The sequence below is a fragment of the Neofelis nebulosa genome, chromosome 7 (assembly GCF_028018385.1).
Source record: "Neofelis nebulosa isolate mNeoNeb1 chromosome 7, mNeoNeb1.pri, whole genome shotgun sequence".
NCBI classification, from domain to species: Eukaryota; Metazoa; Chordata; class Mammalia; order Carnivora; family Felidae; genus Neofelis; species Neofelis nebulosa.
The window spans coordinates 126,683,089-126,704,324 of NC_080788.1; the positions used below are offsets into that span (position 1 = coordinate 126,683,089).

General features: G+C 40.7%; 1 protein-coding gene and 2 long non-coding RNA genes across 8 annotated transcripts in view; 2 read left to right on the top strand and 1 right to left on the bottom strand.

Moving 5' to 3' along the window:
- The window catches only part of LOC131517590 (uncharacterized), a 28,043-nt gene extending 18,480 nt beyond the window's left edge, over nucleotides 1-9,563 (top strand). Inside the window, exon 3 of the long non-coding RNA XR_009264664.1 lies at nucleotides 9,122-9,563. This is a non-coding gene — a long non-coding RNA (uncharacterized LOC131517590). The remainder of the gene's footprint in view (nucleotides 1-9,121) is intronic.
- Nucleotides 9,564-9,989: 426 nt separating this feature from the next.
- The window catches only part of STON2 (stonin 2), a 147,325-nt gene continuing 136,078 nt past the window's right edge, over nucleotides 9,990-21,236 (bottom strand). For all 6 annotated transcript variants that reach the window (XM_058739918.1, XM_058739917.1, XM_058739914.1 and 3 more), the window contains 3 exons: nucleotides 18,051-19,889; nucleotides 12,272-12,474; nucleotides 9,990-10,713 (listed from right to left, as the gene is read on the bottom strand). In XM_058739918.1, coding sequence (XP_058595901.1) covers nucleotides 10,630-10,713; nucleotides 12,272-12,474; nucleotides 18,051-19,889 — 2,126 coding nt within the window. In that variant the 3' untranslated portion in view covers nucleotides 9,990-10,629. The remainder of the gene's footprint in view (nucleotides 10,714-12,271; nucleotides 12,475-18,050; nucleotides 19,890-21,236) is intronic.
- On the top strand, nucleotides 10,709-13,930 carry LOC131517591 (uncharacterized). The gene is made up of 2 exons (XR_009264665.1): nucleotides 10,709-12,157; nucleotides 12,334-13,930. It is a non-coding gene; the product is annotated as an uncharacterized LOC131517591 (long non-coding RNA).

Below are 21,236 nucleotides of genomic sequence, written 5' to 3' on the forward strand. Positions count from 1 at the left end.
AAGCCTATGTGTTTTTGTGCTCCTTCCTCTCCATGAAAATGACATACCCAGTCGAGCCTGTAAATTCCAAGAGGAAGGTAAGAGATACCTACAGTGGATCTGTCCTTGCTAAGATGCCCCAGCCAAGCCCAGGCTGGGCAGAGCTCCCAGGTAACACTTAAAACACATAAGTGAGCCTAGCCCTGGTCAGCCAATCCTCAATAGACCACACATCTCTGAGCTATAAAAATCAAGAACTATTGTGTTAAGCCCCTGAGGTTTCCAATGGCTTGCTACACAGAAATAGCTAAGTGATATAAAATACAAGGCATCCTACACAGTGTGTGGCACTTCTTAAATACTCAATTAACGTTAGTGTTCTGGTGACTATGGCTATGTAACAAGTTGCCCCAGAACTTATTGGCCTGAAACCATTATTTATTAGGTTTAGGGATTATGAGGGTCCAGAATTTGGACACAGTACAGCAGCAATGGCTTGTCTCTTCTCTGTGACATTGGGTGCCTCAGCTGGAAGACTCAAAGTCTGAGGGCTAGAATCCTCTAAATTTTCATGTACGTGTGTGTCTTCGTTGATTCCAGCTGTGAGCTGAGACCTAGCTAAGACTGTTGAGTGGAATGCCTACATGTGGTCTCTGGGTTAAAAAATGTAACTCCTGGGGTTTGCTCTCAACAGGTGTAAAATAGATTTTATCTATTTCTGCTGCCTAGACTGTACGGGGGAGGAAAGGACAGGTAGTTTTGGCTCTAATTTCTTGTGAAAATATTATCTGTCATTTTTGAGACCTCTGAAGAAAAAAAAATGTGTTTATGTAAATTCTTTTTGGAGATCTAAGATAGACTTCTCTCTGGTTTGGAAAGATACTTCAATGGGTCCATTACAGGGTGCAATGGAGTGGAACTAAAAATTGTTTTGCATAAGAAAGTGAACTATAATGGAGACTCATTACACGTCTATTCAAGTTATTCGGTCTGCCACTCCACTCAGTGGGTCTGTGAGGCAGATAAAAGATGCTGTCAAGCCTGAAATGGTCAATTCATGTTGGTAAAACTCAGGAAATAATTGTGACTCATTTTAATGGCTTCCCCACATTGACCATGAACTGGAACACATTGTTCAGGTAGCTGGGATTTGGGGCGTTGATGACTCTGTCAGTAATTCTCAATGAAGAAACTGAAAAATTAATTGAGGGTCATGGAGCAACTTTCATTAAAGAAGACTTACGCTTTTGACTATTCTATGGCTACTTTGATTTTCAAGAGTGTTGACTTTAGAACTTAATCTCCACTTAACATGAGATTTTAAGAAGTTTTCAGTTTTCCCTTGGCAGTCAGGGAGACAGTAGTTTGGGGACTTGAGGTGTTGGTTCCATGTACTCAGACTAGAGACGAGGGAGAAAGATGTTTAACGATTCCCTCTGTGGGGTGTGAGCCGTGAACTTTAGGTGCAGGGATGTCTGGCATTCAGTTTTAAATTCTTCCCTGTTTTGTGCTGCACTCACTATTAACTGTCAACCTTCAATAAATGTCAGTTGTACCATCAGCCTTGAATTATTAGTACCATGCAGAATGGAGAGGGGAGCTGCCTTCATTAGATAAGGATGCATCTAAAAGACTTAGCACACATGGTCACATCAGAATATAAGCCCTACATAAATGCTAGCTCATATTATGTTTCAGTAATACAGAAAGTTGCCCAGCATAGAGGACTAAAGAGGAAATAGAGGATCATGATGGAGAGGAGGTGGGAGGAGCTTGGAGAAGTGCTGACAAATGACACTGAGGATATTTAAATTCTCATCTTCATTTCCTCTCATTCTCAACTCCTCCTCCCCCACATGCTGAGAAACATTAAGGACATGCTTGGCTTCAAACAGCCACTTGCAGTTATTCCATGTGAATATTAAAGGACAGGGGGACCTTAGCAGACTGAAACCTTGTGCCAATGTGGAACCTAGACAGGTCTCAAAACTTGGTTCAAGAGGATTCTTGGCAGACAGGGATAGGGGAAAGGAGTATATTATTCTTCAGATTCCCCAACCTAAGAAAATTTTATGCTGTTATTTGGCCATTAACCCTTCTGTGCATCTGCTATCAATTACTAATATCAGTTCATTTCAGACTGACCAGGCTATACAATTCTGTGTTCTGTTCAGCACAGAGTTCTTTCACTAGCAGGGGGCCATGGACCTGGTCTAAGTTCTCCTCTTAATAGATAATTGTATTTTGCAGTAAGATGTCTGTGGTCTATTTGAACTAAACACAAAGCTGTTTCTTTCTTGCCTTGTTTACTCCAAAAAAAAACTTTGCTTTCTTTGCCCTTAAGCTGTCCTCTAGTCCAAAATATCTGGCACATTGTAGACAGATTAGCCTTTCTAGAATAATGCTTTATTAGTAAGATTCTAAAATGCCTTTGTAGCATTTACTAGACTGAATCAACCTTAGACTAGATCTCAGCTTGGCTTCACTATCAACCTTCAGATGGGCAGGAACCCTTTGCTCAGGTCAGGCTCACCTCCTGCCAATCCAACATGCCACTTGTACACCTGACTCTTTCCAGTTCTAAACTCGCTTCCTCTTGCAACTGAGTCAAATTTTATCCCCACCTCAAGGTCTCACTTAAAAGTGATCTTTCCTCTGAAAACTTTCCAAGTATTCTAGTCCATATTGATTTTTTTTCCCAATCTGAATTTATGTTGACATTAGTCATCTGGATTCATCAATCGATTGAATAGTTATTTGTTGAGCGCTGACAGGAATATGTCAGGAACATATTGCAGAAATGATATTTTTTATGTATTCTTTTCTATTTCTCACTTACTATATGTATTTGCACTTATCACCAAGAAAACCTTAAGGGTTATATCATTTTAATTTGTTTTCTCGCACAATTGGGCACAAAATTGGAATGCAATAAATATATCTTGAATTGACTAAATTATATATATGATAAACTTAACTAGGATAAACAGTTTTTAATGTGTCACTTGTTAATTTGTCATCTTATGATCACACCACATTAACTGGGTGATAGGCCTTCTTTATAATAAACACTTTTCATTATGTTTTACCTCATTAAATCTTCCATGGTGACAGGTTTTGTTAAAAAATTTGTATTAATAGGATTTTAAGAAACAAAACAGATGAATGTATGGGAAGGGGGGGAAAAGAGAGAGAGAGAGAAAGAGAGAGAGAGAGAGAGAGAGAGAGAGAGAGAGAGAAACCACACAAGACTTTACAGTAGAGAATGAACTGAGGGTTGATAGAGGGAGGTGGGTGGGGGATGGGCTAGATGGGTGATGGCTGTTAAGGAGGCACTTGTTATGATGAGCACTGGGTGTTATATGTAAGTGATGAGTCACTAAATTCTACTCCTAAAAACAATAAAAAAATGTATTAATAGCTCACTTTCATAGCTCAAAAAAAGGGTATTACAAATGAGAATCAGCAGAACAATTAAAAATAAAACCTCACCTCTATAAAGTTAGCCAGTGTGTAGACTTTATTACATAGGCACATATTCTTTTTTTTAAAAGTAAACTGGTTTTACATAAAATTAATCACAATAGTACAAGAAGTTATATCAAGTGAGGATGGATGATGAATGAAGGAAAAATACAAGCCTTGGATCAGCTGAATCACTCATTGGATCTAGGGTCCATCATTCTAACAGACTGAAATTCACTTACAGACATTACAAAAATGGAGGGTGAGAAGGAGTGCTCTTTTATCACACTCCCTAGCTAAAACACTGATTCTGTTTAATTTCTTGAATATGGTAGAGTTTTCTTCAGGCTCTGTTGGCAGGTGGACACAAAGGTTTAAATGAATGCTGGCTTAGGGTCAGAGGAGTTCATAATCTTCCTTTCTTTCACCCCCATACTTCTAAACCCTTAAACCCTTTGGTCCAATAGGTTGCTGTCAGGTTCTGACTGCACATCTGCTTTCCCAGAACTGCTCACATTGGACACTACATGGAGTTGCTGATCCTGAAGCACATGGAGGCACGATGATGGTGGCTAGATAGTGTCCATGACTGGCACTGAGGGTTTGATCTGAGGCACAGCATGGAGCTAAATAGGAAGGGGATGCCAGAATGTCTTGCTCTGTCCAGTTAGAATCGAGCCATTACATTTGACCCAATTCTAAGTATAAGAAACTAAAGTCATACTAACACATTAAAAAGATGGTATTTTGTAGCTTGTGCATGTTAAAAAAAAATTAAACTACATTTTCATGTTATTAAGAGACAGTGAGAATATAAAGAGGCCTGACATTTTCTCTCATCTCGTTTTGCCTTAACTGTTTTACAAATAGTCCCAGCATATTTACGGAGCACTTTCCCCCCCTCCCTCAATTTCTGCAGTCTGTTGTGTAAAAGGACATATCTATAAATCACAGATCATTGTAACGTGGCCCCTCAGTACCTTGGAGGGTTAGATCTACTTCTGCTTCAAGTGATACTCAAATCCTAACATCCATTTCGGAGACCTGTTTGGTCTGTTCCTCTCCACATTCACACCACTGTTGTGCTGGGTGATGCCAGTGGAACTTACAGGGCAGTGTTCTAACTGATGTTCACCATCCTTTTGATCCTCCAACTACACAATTACATAATAGAGGACTGTGTTTGTTGTCTGGGCAGATGGTAAGGGATGAAGACAGAAAAAGAAAAAAGATGGGCCAGCTGATTTTCCCAATCTTCAAATTTTAAATTTCTTGGTTCTTAAGACTATATGAAGAGCACCCATGACATGAAGTATCACTGACAGTGGCACCAAAGGATATTTTATAAAATAATCCATGAAACTGAAGTGGGCAGGGACCTAAGGGGACAATTAGTCCAGCTTCCTCACTTTTTTAGGTGAGGTTACTGAGTCCTGATTGGGAAAAGAGCAGGTTACTTCACATGGTGATTGTCTCCATGACTATGTCCTTCAAAGAGTCATAGAAACCCCAATTTTCCCTTGATAAAGTACACTCCCTCTGATGACTTCACATCAACAATTCTCAGTGTCCTTGGCTTTGACGTTACCTCCCTTTAGGGAAGCTGGCTGATAGCACAGCACTTTGACCAGAGTAGACACTTGATAAACATTTGTTGAACTGAAATCATTCTGTTTATCCTTGCTGCATAACCTTTTATTTGTCCCTTACTTTTAAGGGATAGCCTCTAGTTCAAGTTTGGTGGCTAGTGCTGTTTGTCACCTCTGTCCACTTTATCTTTTCATGTTGAAATTCTCATTTTTAAGTCTGCTCTTTTGTGGCTTTTCATTACCCACTATTATTTGCCTCTCTGTAGACACTACCAAACACCTTCCTATGGATAGTTTCTATCTGTACAGGCTTGGAATTGCAAGTTCAGAGATATATTTTTCCCCCAATTCTTAAAACAAACAAAAAAAGATGAGACTCTCAGATTTGCTAAGGCACACTAGAAGAAATGTAAAACTCCGTATTTCTTCTTTGAGTTAATATGTGGGAAAATATTACTGATACATTTATTTTCTACATCTTGTTTACTTTTTAATTCCTTAAATACATAAATATAAATCACAATACCCAATGCAAGTTTCCTTTACAAAAAGCACAATTAAGAAATGATGGAGAAATGGTGACTTGTAGGAAATTGGCAGACATCGGCAATGTTTAGAAAACATCTTGAAAACTTGGGGAGAATGAGATGACTATTTTTATATAAAGAGCAGTCATGGTTTGAATGGGACTTGGTATAAGTTGTTAAAGATGATTTGTTTACTAGGTGATTTTTTTTGTGTGTGTGGACATTTTTGGTCAGTTTTGTTTGAATTCTCTGTTAAATGGCATTCTTAACATGACCTAAAACTCTAGATATGCTAGAATTCACTTACGATCATCATCTGGAGAACCATTAAAGTTACCAGTCCCAAGTGGGAGAATTCTAAAAGTAGGCTAGGTGGCAATGCTTCCTACTGAAATTAATTTAATATTCCCAAGGCTTTTAAACAATTTCAGATCATCCTGTGCTTTCCCACAACTAACCTCATAAAGAGATTGAAAGCAGCTCTTAAATCATGATTTAATTTCACGAGTTTCATCCTTACCATCTCAGTCCTCCATCTGCCTATGGTGACAAAACACAGTAACACCAGTCAGTAGTTAATGGTGGGGAAACCAAAGACATAGCACACCAAGATTGGCCAAGCTTTCTCCTCCTGCTGACTATTCAAATGGGCAAGACATGTCTGACTTGAAGGAACAAAACTGAATCAATAATCTTGACTCATGGGTAGCATCTGTGCTACTGTATTTTGGGCACAAAAATGTTTTTCAATATGAGTGAGAAAAACTGTAGTTTAAATTCAGCTGCACGTGAAGGCTATGTGCTGACAGTCATTAGTTGACAGTGGAAGCAGGAATAAAAAAAAAATAAGTCTTTCAGGAAATAAAGCTTGCTTGCTTATTTTAATAGAAGTATTTGATGATAAGTAAGGGCTAAGTTTCTTAGAGTTTCAGGTGAGTGTGCGTTTAACAAACATTTATTAAATACCTAATAATTTCTTTTTTTCTTTCTTTTAAAAGTAATCTCTACACCTAACATGGGGCTTGAACTCATGTCCCTGAGATCAAGAGTTTCAGGCTCCAGGCTCCTGAGTGGCTCAGTTGGTTAAGCGTTCAACTCTCGATTTCAGCTCTGGTCATGATCTCATGGTTTGTGAGATCGAGCCCTCTGTTGGGCACTGTGCTGGCAGAGCAGAACCTGCTTGGTATTCTTTCTCTACCTCTGTCTCTACTCCTCCCCTGCTTGCACACTGTCTCTCTCAAAATCAATAAAATAAATCTTAAAAAAAGGTGCATGCTCTACCAACTGAGCCAGCCAGGCACCCCCTAATAATTTCCTTTTATTTCACTAATATATGTTTGTCCTATCAGCAAGGATTTAAGGTGGCTGAAACCTTTCCCAAGCTTTCTCCTAGGTACTGAACATAAAGAATAAGATATATTCCTTGCCATCATGGATCATATTTCTTGGGGGACTTTAATATCTAAGGAAATAAACTCTTGCTCTCACCCACTGGATTTGAATAGAAATTGCTCCCATTTCAAATAAGAAATATATTGCATTAAAAAAAAATGTTCTCAAGGGTTATGAGTCCTGTCAATAATGCAGGAATGCTGAGAGCGGGGAAAGAACCAAATGAAAAAAAAAAAAATGTCCAGATGATATTTAAGTGAAATATAAAATTTTGAGAAAAAATAACTAGTATTATGTTTACAAGAGTGGCAAAGGGGGGTTAATGGCCCACCACAAAATACCTTAGCTTCTCTTGTTTGACATATCATGACAAGTACATTTCTTATCCTCTTTTACTATAAAGTCACAAAGCAAGCCATCAGACTCAAAAGAAAGCATAGCTCTTAATATCATGTGACATCTAATTTATGTTCTAATAGTAATACTATGTATTGGTAAAGTGAATTTACTTTTAATATCTTCACATTATTGATAACATAGACAAGGACTACTTGTGACCACACACATACACACAATCCAGGTCCAGGGTAGTAAAAGAATCTGCACACCAAAAAGGTAGTTTGCCTGTGTTTTCTATGTAGGCTATTCACATAACACTAGGCCTAAAAATAGATAGTATTATATCCCCCAAAGTCCCAAAGGCTACCCATAATCAGTTTCCCGAAAACAGTAGTGGGAAAGCAAATTTGATGAAATCAAGGTGGTAGGTTTTTTTAAAAAAAATTATTATTAATAATAATTTGCTTGCTGAATGCAGATAGCATGGAAAGGATTTTCCTAACCCTTGGTTGAAAGAAAAAAAAAATCCACGTAAAAGCACAAAGGCAATGAGAATTAACTAAGATGGGGAGAAATCGTCCAACAGGCAGCACACATGTGATGCTGGCAGGTGAGGCAGAGATCTTGACAGGGTGCGCAGGTGCTAACGTTGGGTAAGGAAGGTGTCAGAATGACCTTCACCTTGCCAGTTCTTTAGTGCATCTTGATGTTTCTGTGAGGAATCTCATGTGCCTTTCGTACAACAGGGGAAGGGCTCTGCCTCACTTGACAGAGACCTTCAGGAAATCCCAATGTATTTCACAAAGTTTACAAAACCACTTATCAAGGAGAAAACAACTAGAGTTAGAGAGTTACTACTGAGATTAGCCTATATGCAAAAGGGATCTTGGGAGCCATCTAGCCCAAATCCAGTGCCCCTTTCATAGCATCTGGGATGGATGGTTATTTTAACCTTTGTTTGGGCATTTGCAGCAATAGGAAATATTACTACACAAGTCTTTTCCCCTTTAGAACCACTACATTTAGAACCTCTTATTAGAAAATTCTTTCTTATGTTGAAGCAAACATCTGTTATCTATAAAGTTCCTCTTTGTTCCTATTTTTGCCCTTTGAAGTTACACAGGTAAGTCTTATTCTTCTCCCTTTTTAAAACTCAATGGAAATTTCAGGGCAGCTATATTATTTTATTCTCTCCTATTCTATTCCCCTGTCCCTTATGTAATTAGACCCTTCACAACCCTGGTCACCTGCCTCTGGACACAACTGATTAATGTCTCTCTTAAAACATAGTATCCACAATTGAATCCAACCCTCCATCCAAATGTGGACTGACCAGTGCAGCATGCAGGGCTCCCTGGGCTTCTGTTACCACAGGTTGAATGCATTAACTTTGTGATAGTCACCATACACTCCTAATTCAAAACTGAAGTCCTATTTCCCTAAGAAAACATTTCTACAGGAACCATTGTGAAACCATGATTTTTCAACAACCTTCCTGTCAACACACACATAGGTAACACCACTCTGTATTTAGAAGGTTGTATTTAAGCAACTCAGAATATAGTGTTTAAGCAACTCAGAATATAGTGTCTTGTTAATGCCTACTGAATTTTATCCTTTTAGTTTCAGTCTTATGTTCAGGTATTTCAAAAAAAAAATGGTAATGATGTCTATGTTCTAGTGTCAGTACGTAGTTACAATTCAGTGAAAATTCACTGGATAAATTAAGCCCAAATCTTCCAGTTGAGACTGGATATATCATTTATTTCTCTGTATCATCTGACAAATCTTACAGGTATGCTTTCTGTCCCCTTACTTTATTCTTCACAGGAGAAGAAGGCAGATAGAACCGGCCTTTAAGCTGCTGAGCAGGTATTCCCTTTGGGATGGCCAATATCGTTCCTTGTATGGTAAGGAGACACCAAGATAGAAATAAGAAGTAGAAGTACAGAATATAAGCAGGAACATATGAAGGGAAAGAAGATCGAGTGTCCCAGACTCTTGGAATCAGATTTAATGCTCCCAACATTAGAAAAATAGGCCTTTCCCCCATTTCTACCCTAGAGTCTTCTGCCTTTTAGATCTGTTACAATATTGTAATTATCAAACTCTGAATTTGGGGGGAGAGCTCATATACTAAAAGCTTAGTTTTAAAACAGCTTTTAAAATTATCTTTTCCACTTATACTTCCTGTAAAGTCTGAATTAAAGAGACATGCAACTGTCTATAGGCTTGAGGTATAAAAAGAGCTCCCAAATGCCCTGACAAATGCCTGAGGTATACATATATATATATATATATATATATATATATATATATACACACATATATACACACATATATATATACACATATATATGTGTGTATATATATGTGTGTATATATATGTATATATATACACACATATATACATATGTATATATGTGTGTGTGTGTGTGTATATATATATATATATATATGTATGTATGTATATATGTATATATATCCATCCATTTGTTTCAGAAACAGAAATGGCCTGTATTTTTCAGTGTGAATTTGGGAATTCTCTGAGATTGAAGTTGTCTCCTGAATTGAATATTATGTTACAATTAATGGCCCTTTTCCCCAGAATGAAGAAAAATCAGCTCAGTTTTGCTTTCCCTTCAATAGCCACCCTTTGCAGAATGTGGGGCTAATCACAGAATAAAAAAGTATCCTATTGTGCCTTTTTTCCATTGTTTATTGTGACTCAGGGTGGTGAACCCTGGGAACAGAGAGATGGAAAAAGTGTTTTAATCAAAACCATCCAGAACTGGGAGGGAAACGTCTTGAAAACTTCTGTTGCATAGTGTTAACATTTAAAGAATGGAGACATGTACAAAGAGCCTAGTAGACCCAAAGAGGAAATGTGTTTTGTACCTCACCTCTTCTGAACCTTTTTCTAGAGGGAGTGACAGAGGTGGATTCTGAATGAACTTTCTCAAGACTGTGTTTTCTAGAAAATCATGTAAGTGACAGATGAACATCAGAAGGAAATGGGGCCAACACTCATGTGGAAGGTTCTCTTCCTGACTCCAACAGTGACAACAAACCACACCCAACAGCTGTGAGATAAGCAGAGTGAAGAAAAGGAGGCTTAATTAGACAATAAGCCCCAAAAGTCAGGTGAACTAGGTGCATCATCAGGCATATCAGGGTCTCTCCAAAGCAACCACCTCAAGGTTTCCTGTTAAAATACAGGTAACTACAAAAGGAAGGTCCAAAATACTGTTCTGAACATGGAGTAGTCATGGTAGGTACTGACTTGAACTTCAGCTATTCATGAGAACTTGGGTCATGCCCCCTGCAGTAGGGCTTTGTCACTGGACCCCACACTCCTTGGGATTTTCCATTTCATCTCCTTCAAAGTCTGGCTTCAAACTCTTTTTTTGCTCAATTTCCACCTGCCAAGAATAGAAGTTGGAGAGAAATATCAGAAAGAGGAGAAAAACATCCCAATAATAAATAATCTCAAAGAGAATACCTCACCACGCTCGTTGAGATTCCCTGTAATTTTGTTAATGTTTTGGGCTTTAGCCACACTGAAGATACTGGCCCTGAGTATATTAGGATTATCTCTTTGCACATGCTCTTTGCTTGCTCTGGAATCCCCCTTCCTCACAGTCCACCTGGAAAATTCTTATTCTTTGTCTTGCATAGTTGTTCAAAGGTCACCTTGAGTCATGTTCCCAAGTCATTAGGTAGAGTGAGGCATTCTTCCTGGGCATATTTCCACTGTACCTTGTACACCTGCCCGGCTCCCCCCACAACCACAGGCTCCATAGGACAGGGGTACGCCCTTGTTGACTATTGTACTCCAATAATGTAGGTATACAGTAGGCAAGCACAAAAGTTTATCAAAATGACTGAATTCCTTTCCATCTGGCTGTTTATACTCTCCATTACTTTATCTCTTTCCAAAGTTAAGTATTCTAGTGTTTATAGTTCTTCCTGTGTCTCCTGCAAAATATGGCAGCTACAACTATGAAGGGATTAATAAATTCATCTTGCCTTGAAAGTGACACACGCTGAAGCCTTTGACAAGTCAGAAAGGAAATCTATCAAGCTAGAGAGTTTCATAATTAAAACTGCTCTTCTCTTCACCACTTTGGATATTTATGATGAAGGGAACAATTAAAGAAAAAAACAGATGAGGGTCATGCTTGATGAAAGTGCTATATTTTCCCTGGCCACAAGATGGAGTATGTGTTCTTTTTGGTAGTTTAAGGTTTTAGATCACACAACTAAGGAAACATTGAAGAACAATAAATAACCTTGAAAAACTAAGGATATTGTTATGAATAAAAAAATTATTAAGCCGTTTGCAAAATAATTCTTCAATAACCCCCATTTTCTATCTTTGGCATTTAATCTGTTATTGAATTTCCAATGCCTGAAGATAGAATCACTATTTATATCAGAACACTCCAACTTAGTTTCCTCCTTCCACAGCCCTGATCCTGTTACTATTACAGAAGCTTGCTTGGCTTTTGAATTTTGTCCTGGTATAGCCCAGTGACCAGGTCATAGGTGTCCTGACTTTACTCAGATCTACTTCACCAACTCTGAAGCTGAATGAAATACATGCTTTGGGTTAGCACTTTCCTGAACTCCCCTCCACTTTCAAGTTCACAACTTCTGCAACATATATTATAAATGAGTAATACTAATTCCTTTACCCCATGACTCTTTTGTTGTTGTTCATGATGACTGAAAAACATTATACTCTCCTCTTTCATTCACCTCTTTATTTTTTCCCAACCTTTCTCTTGCCCACCAGTGAGACTATTCATTCAAATCAGAGCAGACTCATCCACAGCTATGCATGGTGTACCTCTCTCTAAGGCGGTAAGAGAACATCCTGCATTCAAGGCAGGCACTGCTAAAGGGAACAAGACAGGGGAGGGGAAGGGGGTGAACAAATGGACCTGGAAACATTAGCCAGACGCCTCCCGAGGCTACCTTGTAGCTGTAGTGTGCAGAATAATTGACCCACTTCCTGACATCAGTCTTGTCTTCCACAGAGATGGATCTTACGGCAGCTTTAGAGGCAGAAGTTGTGGGCATGCTGAACTCAACATTCACGTGACTGGCAAATCTGGAAGGCACTTCCCGGTCAGAGCCAAGTTCAAGGTGGCAGAAGAAACAGTGTGGGTGACCAGAAGCTATGAAAGGAAAAGAATTTAGACATTAGGTTCTTTGGGGAGGACATGGAAGAAGAGGCCAAAAGAGCCACTCAATAGCAAAGGAGGCTCAGCACCAGGCAGTCTTTCCGAGGGTCCAATGCTGAGCGGAGGACTTACAACAGAAATCACACTGCCTGTGCCTCAGACCCTTCTGATTACAGTAGCCTTGTATCCTAGCAATAAAACCCACAGCCTGAAAAACCCACTCAGGTCAGGGTGATAATGGGAACACAACACAAATAATAAGTAATAGAGGCTGTAAATTGGCAGGAAGGAATAAAAGGGATCAGCACTTAGCACCTAATAGAGCATCAATGACAGCCATGTGGAGCAAAGTAATTAATTCCCTTTGAAAGATGGATTTTCTTTTTTTAATTAAAAAAAATTTAATGTTTATTTTTGAGAGACAGGGAGACAGACAGAGAGACAGAGTGCGAGCAAGGCATTGGAAGAGAGAGAGGTAGACATAGAATCCAAAGCAGGCTCCAGGCTCTGAGATGTCAGCACAGAGCCCAACGCGAAGCTCGAACCCACAAACCGCGAGATCATGACCTGAGCCAAAGTTGTAGACTTAACTAACTGAACCACCTAGGCACCCAGAAGATGAATTTTCTTAATCATCTTAATCATCTCATATTTTTACAAAGATGCTTTTGGAATGTCTCTGTGGGTACATGGCACACGTAAATGATGAAGCCCTTAGAAACAACAGCTTTGCATTAAGGAAGCACATGGTATGCTGGGTAGAACACAGGCCAACAGGACACCGAGTATGATTTCTAGCTCTCCTGCTAAGTGTCAGAAATCTTGCACCCACATCCTTGTTCTCTCCAGCTTCAAGTCCTGATTTGGGAAGTGGGGAAATGGAGGTAGGTCAATGCAAGGCACAGTCCTTTCCTGTTCTTTAATTCTACAAATCTATGGTTCCTTCTACTGTACGTGGCTGAAAAACTTGAGGACCATTGTTAGCTATCTGAGTGAAAAGAGAGCTTAGTTCTGTGACTATAACCTTTGAAGCATCGTTGTTTGTTGAGCATCCTTTACTGTCCCAGCTGCTGTGTGCACACCCTCTCCCCACATCTTCATAACAATCCCTTGAGGTCACAGCCATTCCAGTCTACAGATGAGGCAACCAAGGCTTCGGGGAGGTAAAGCGAGCCGCCCAGTCAGAACTGCAAAGTGGCAGAATGAGAACTGAACCCAAGCAGTCAGTCTCCAAAGTGCTTTAGCCACTTTGTCTGAGTCACAGCCACCCTCATGGTCTCCCATCTCAAGACCAGGTTTTGCAGGGTGACATGAGTAGAGAAGTGAGCTGTAAGAACCCCCATACAACAACTCACCATGGATAAACAACGTGACACAGCTTTGACTTTGTTATGTAACAGCAAGAGTCCTAAGTTATCTGAGCTTCCCCAAATAAACAATTTCAATTTTCTTTATTGGTCTGGACAGGACTTTTTAATCTCGGAGAGTGAGGACATACACACCCGCTCTCCAAGGAAAACATCACGCAGTGAAGTATTTGTTTTGCTCTATTTCACAAATAACATATTTCAGTGGTTATTTCTAAAGAGTAATACTTTGGGAAATTGAGAAACTTGCACTGGTTTCTAGGAAAGAAATTTAAATTTGATACATATGTTAGTAAAAATTATATTATCTAAAAATGAACCCAGGTGATTTATTTTAAATTACAATTGTGATTACACAGCTTTCAGTTACTGAGCATTTCTTACAGGCCAGAGACTGTGCTAAACACTTAAAAGCATTATCTAATTTCTATCTTAATGAGCTAGGTATTCATAATCCTCTTCTGTAAATGAGGAAAATAAGATTTCTCTGAGAGGTTTAAGTAAATGGCCTGAGGTCTTACAGCCACTAAATTGCAGCATTGGGAATAAAACTCAGATCTGACAGATTCCAAATTATGTCCTAAATTCCTCTCAATATATTGCTATAGATTTAGATCACTCTGAAGTACACAGAGTTTACTTTAATTCAATGGCAACTTCAACAACAGTTTTACCCCGTTACCCTTATTTAAACATTGTCAGAATACTGAGAAATCATTACTTTCCACAAAGCAGATGCCTCCTCTCACCTTCCAAAGTGTATTCACAGCAAACCCTATGAAAGCAGTATTCCCTCTGGATTCCAGGCGTCCACTAATGGACGCCCACGATGTATAAGGCTGAGGGACAGATAGGGATATGCAATTCTGAAAGCTAGTACAGTTTGATTTATGGTAATGAACTATGTGAACCCACACATTTTGTCATCTTCCTTGATGAAACCAAGAAAATTTAATTTAAAATTTAGATTTCGACTTTCCATAAAAGGTAAATTATATTGAAATTGCTTTTCTCTTGGTCTAATATTAGAGAACTGGAGTTCCAGCGAAGAAAGCTACCTGTGCAGGACAGAATGCTTTGTTTCCTGGCGGATGATCTGGGAAAGCAGTAGGACTTGTTCTGGTGCCTTCTAGGATTAAGAAAAGCTTTTGGGGTCAGGGTGAAAGGGTCCCCGAAGAGTGCGGGTGGGGGGGCAGGGGGCTTGGGGAGGAGATGACTGTACATGCACACAGCTGGGCTAGGCCCACCACTTCAGGCCACGTTGGACTCCAGTGGCAACTTGTTAGTCTTTTGGTGACTGGGACTGGGACAAGCCCGCTGTGACTACAGCCTCAGATGCCAGCAAAGCCAGGGGTACAGACCTACAGACCCGTGCTGCCTGTGGTCTGACTGTCCTGCCTGCTGCAAGTTAGGGATACAGGGCCACTGCCGGTAGAAGTAAGCACGCAGAGGTTGAGGCCTCCTTTACTGTAAACAGAGGTGTGAGAATTACGGAAAATAACCTGTAAAAGGCACTTTCCCAAGGCTCTCTGAAGTCCAAGATAGAGGAGTTCAGAAAAGGGATGATTACTAATAGATCATCAATTCGGTGGTTTCATGGAGGGCACACTGGATGGGGACAGGAGGAGCTGGTCTCAGGGAACATCAGCAACGCTAAGAACCTGCTGTCTGACTTACTTCAGATTCCATGTGCCTTGAGTTGCCAGAAAAGGGTGTTATCAATTTCCTGAACAGATCCAGAAATATACCATTGGTCAGGAGTAGTATTAGAAGCCCTTTGCCAGGGTGGGGGTGGGGGGGGTTGCTATTAAAAATGCATAACCCTGAATAACAAAAGCAGGGATGAGGGGGTAGCTTAACTGAGAAACATTCCCAAATATCCTTATGCTGTCCTGGATTTCAAAAATCTTTCACAAAGGTTCCAGTAATCAGGAAATACATTTGTAATATATAAGCTTCATTAACTTGGCCTTGAGCCTACTGAACACTCACCTGCTGGGAAAGCATTAAAGAACATGTTTGGTGAAGACCTATATTTACCCGTGTCCTGCATCCATTCCCCCCTTTCTTCTGGTAACAATCTTTTCCCCCTCCCTCTGCTTTGGGAGATAATCTTCCTCAGCACTGCATGTCATTTTGGAGGTCGTGTCAGTCAAAATGCGCTGTCTTCCCCTTGACTCTTGACAGAAAACGGCTTGTGATGATTTATGCCAATAGCTGCGGACTGAGGAGGCATCTCACAGCTCTGCTTTCAAGAGCCATCCTTTCTATGCCTGCTCATTCAACCCTTCCAGCCTTTCCTTCAGCACTCTGAGCTATCCCCCAACAATCTTGTTTCGTTTTGTTTTTGCTGCTTATAACCAAAACTCCTCATACAGTACTTTTAAATATTTGAGAGAGAGAACTTTGAAGCAAATGAGATAGAGGTGTACACATTGAGAAAACTGAAAATCTCTCTTCCCTTAGAGGAAGTTACTTCATGTTTGTGTCTATTTGGTGTCCTCTACTAAGAGGCAGCTGTGGTATTGAGAAAAGACCCCTGGATGTGGCTTTGTGACTTCAGATAAGTCATGTCACTCTCGGTCCTTAATTTTCTCATCTGTAGAATGAAGAGGTTTGAATCAAGTTATTCCCAAGGCCCCTTCCAGCTTGAAAACTCAGTAATCCCATAATGAAGTTATCTGAATCCATAGGTAACAAACTGAAGAGCTAAGCATTCCGATAAACATAAACCTGAGGCCTTGTCTTTTCTGATGTCAAGTCTCCAGCAGGTTAAACAGTAATTTGCTTCCTACCACCTCAGTTCTCTTCTCAGGGGCTTCTGTGCCAAAGGACAGTTCAGGGCTTCTCCTCTCCTCCGTCAGTTCAGGTGGGTCCCATGGTTGAGGTGGAGATCACCGTGCTATCACTAGGAGAATACAGTGCTGACCGGGAGAAACGAATATGCAAGCACAGAGAGGAAGACTTTGTTTTTAAAAATCCTGTCAGTTTAGAAATGGCAGGGGGGTGGGGGATGGCCAACCCAGCCTCAAACACAGAGATCCAATTGTCTTTTCATTTTGCACCGCTACACCCAGTGTCTGACACAGAATGCCCCGGTGTGTTCCACCCCCCTGGACTGCTTGGGGAGGTGACCAGATCATACTGCCTCTTGCCATCACATCACGATACATGTTGGGTACGATGACAGGACCACTCCACCTTCAGAACAGGAAATGAAGACTCTATAAACACACCACTAGGATTTAATAGTAGAATGGAAGAATATCTGCATAAGAGAAGGACATTTCCGTCAAGAGTTTTTCTAAACTTTACTCCTTTTGCTCGGCTCGGATATCTATTTGTTAACAGATGGGCACAGTTTATTATAAACAAGAAGAGAAGTGCTTTAAAGGATCATAGGATCATGAGCTTACTGCCTGTCATTGGAGTCACTCGGACTTCCTCTAAGAAATAGGGCTATTAGAACTAGTTGGATCACTCCCTAGTTTTGTCATTTCGTTAAATTCACTGGACCCCTGAGGAAAGTCATTGCCTTCTGTGCTCACTCAAGCACAAAAGCACCCCTGATAGCCGTGAGCAAGCCAGCTAGGGCTGGTTAGCTTGCTTTCTTTGTGTAATTCAAACATACCGTCCTTTATTGATTTGGTTTTTTTGTCTGACAGAATTTCAGCCCTATTGGACCTTCTGGTCCTGGCTGGATGTTCAGTCTCATCAGAGGCCATTTCTCCTCTTCCTGCATCCTCAAATCCCAACTCCGAGTTGGAGATGTTATGACTGACAGATCTTGCACATGGTGACTGGAATCTTAAATCTAACTGAGAAAGATACCTCTTCAGAACCCAGAAGCCTGCTAGGATCTGGAAACAGCTTCCAGCACCACATATAATACTTACATGAGTCAGAAAAGAATACAGACTCATAAGCTGCCCTGGAAACGTGCTTAGCAGCTCAACCTGCTAATAATGCAGAGTTCTCTGGAAGAAGCATGATAACAAAGGGGTGAGAACATGTTGTGAACTGGGTCATTCACGTTTGTTCCTTACTCCGCACAAGTATTTTTGATTTTCTGGTCCCATTCCTCCATTACCATTTGTCACCCAACAAAAACCAGCACTGCATAAGGGAACAGAGTGTGGAACTTGGACCCCTGCTCTTCTGTAACCATGTGGCAGTTTTCACAGAAGAGAAGCCTGTACCTACCCGAGTTTTTGTCAGGCAGTCGGTTTATCCTCCACACAATGGAGTTGAAGGCATGCTCGTACTTGGCAGTTCCCAGAGTTACTCTCATGACAGGCTCAGAGCCAGATACACTAGTTGAACCAAAACTTGCCCCCCGGTTCACTTTAGCTTTTAGAGACTTTTCCCCCAGGACACTTTCCCTGCGGAAGTTTTTCACCCACTCACTGGGCACGGGGTAACGAACCATCACATTCTCACAGGGAACCTGGGTGAGAGGGTCTCGGTTAGAGGAGAAGCCGGTTGACATCCTCAGCCAGCTCTGCACCTCCACCTCTGCCCCATTGATGCTTGCTGCTGTCCTGAGTGTGAAAGGCAAGGTCTTTTCTGCAAATATTGTCCTGAACCGCATTAGCTCAAACCGGCAGGCATCCAAAGGGTTGAACAGAATAACCCGTGAGTTGTTGAATACATCCTCATCCACACACCCATGAAAATGGCACTGATGGAGCTTGATCCACTTTGTGGTGGTGGTCGGCATGATGTCCTGCCGGGAAACTATCTCGTTCCCTTTGACAAGGACATCGTTGAGGCCCAAGCGGCACTCTGCAAGCCCAGAGAGGAAACTCAGAATGTGGATCCGTGTCAGGACATGGTGCTGGAGAATCTGGTTGTCTCCCTTGCTCACAATGCCAGAGAACTCATCCCTGACATCCACAGTAATCTCCTCTTCAAGGTAGTTCAAGCCCACTGTGCTTAAGTCCATTGACAACACTGGTAGATTCATGAGCCGGTCCTGAACAGCTCGGATGAAACTGAGGAAGTCATCGTAATTGGTGGTGCCCAGCTTGATCACTTGTTCCCTCTCTGCTGTGTGGGCCACAGCAGGTTTGGGCTGGTATTTCTTCTTCTCCTTGTAGGTGACACGGTCTATTCGTAAGCTGTGGATCCTGCCATTCTCGTCATAGTTTTGGAGCCGGGGTTCCGAAATTTCATGGCAGATCTCCAGCTTGAACTCACGGAATGGTTTTTCTAGGCCCTGCTCATAATACAGCTGCAAGTAACCACTGTCTGTCAGTTTGATGTAGATGGGTCCCCAGTGCCTAGACGACATGATGTTTTTCTTCTCAGGGATCCTTAGCATCATTGGCCATCCATCCCTGGGCTGGGACAGCATTGAACCAGGTGGGTGGTCATCTAGTTCAATCCAGGCTTTCGGGTCATCATCTGGTAGTGTCGCACTGCTTAAGTGATCAGGATCATCAATCTGGAGTTGTTTGAGTTTTTCAACGGCATCAGAGTGTGACTGGTTTTTGCTTGAGTCATCAAAACTGATGGCATCTTGGTAGATGACAATGAGAGAATCTCTTTGGCTTTTGCCTGTGGCACTGGAAACGGAATTGTTTTGGGAGCGTCTCTCCTGCTCCTCAAAAAAAGCAATGAAAGGGTTGATGGGGGAAGGCTGTACATCCTGCAGAGTCTCATTCAGGAAAGGATTGGTTGCCCTCCAAGGTGGAGCCTCGGTTATGGAAGGCGGATGGTTTAAGGAGGAAATGTCCAGCTTCTGAACTTTGGAAAAGTTCATCAATGTGCTCTTGGGACGTTCCCTCTTCTTAAATGACCCAGCTGAGTGATAAGATACATCTGGGATCACAGATGCAGTAGGTGGTGGGTTTGGCTTCAGGGGAGAGGTGACTGGTGGCAAAGGGCAGCTGACTTCATTGTCATCAAAAGTGACCCAGCTGGGGAAACGAGCAGAAGTCACTGGAGTTGCAGGGTGTCCATTCGTGGCTGGACTACTGGCTGGCCAGCTGACGGCCTCCATCTCTACCTCTTCATCTTCCTGGAGTGAGGAAGAACTGTCTGCAAGAAAAAGGAGAGCTTATGAGGGCTGCTATTCAGGGCCTCTACAAGTACGGGAAACTGAGGTATGGGAATGAAGGATGAGTAGAATTTTATCTGGAATCTGATAAATTCAAAAGCAGCTCACTACCTGTCTCAAGTGCTAGTCTGGGCACAGAATCTCATAATTTTGTAATAAGCACACCAAAGGGGCCACACTTCAAATGCAGTAAGAATACAAATAGGTCTATCAATACAGAAGCACTGATAGGCCCAAGGTCCCTTGTAGTTTAGCTCTTATACATTCTCCTTTTATTTAATAGAAGTTTCTAGAATAGATTTATTTTTTTACTGTGCTATAAAGTATGCATTCTTAATTCTTAGACATTGAAAACCACCTCCTACATAAAATGATATAAAGCTGATCTCATTAGACAAGACAAGTTATCTGCTCTAAGTGATAATATGATTACAAATAATGTAATTGGGGGGAATTTGCCCAAATGTGATCAATAAATATTAAAAACAAAGTGTTAACATCCTGAATAAGGTCATACAGGTAAATAAGAAGGCTATAAAAACTCCAATAGAAATACAGACAAAGGACACATACAGACAGCTCAGGAGAGAGAAACTAAAAATGTCTAATAAGCATGTGAAAATGTCCAATCTCACTGGAAATAAGAAAAAAATGCAGATTAAAAACAATCAGTGAAGATTCTTAAAGTTTTTACTCTTCAGTGAAGGTAAGGGTAGTATGATATGAACAGTAAATAGACCTTTAATGGGACTCTAAGTTGCTACAAACTCTCTGAAAGTGGTTGGGCCATTTGTATTAAGGCCTTACAAATGTGCGTAAATAATAACTTTGTAATTCTTCCCTAAGGAAATAAATCTAAATTGTGAATGAAGCTTTGGGTGAATGTTAAGAAACCGAGGTACACAATAGAATACCCAGCCATTAAAATGTTTACAAGTATGCAATAACATGAGAAAATACTTATAATTTCTTCTATTTTCCCTAAAATACTTTTCCATCTTGGAGTTTATTTATTTTATGCAGATAAAAAAGTATTATTACAAATAAAACTCCACCCTGGCAGGGCCTTCAAGGAAGGGGAGGCAGGACTCGAGTTTCCATAAGGGAAAGATCCAAACCTTTCAGTCAGCATCAAGACCCTGTGTGTCTGCGGGGACTGTGGGAAGGGAGGGGAAAGTGAAGACTTTAGCAAGGAGTGGATTCTGATGAAGGAGTGGCACGGAAAACAAATCTGTGTCTGGCATCCAGTAGATATTCAGTAAAAGTTTGTTGAGTGACTGAGTGAGAAAAGAGTTTGCACTGGAGCAGTTCTTTTAAATTTTTTTTTT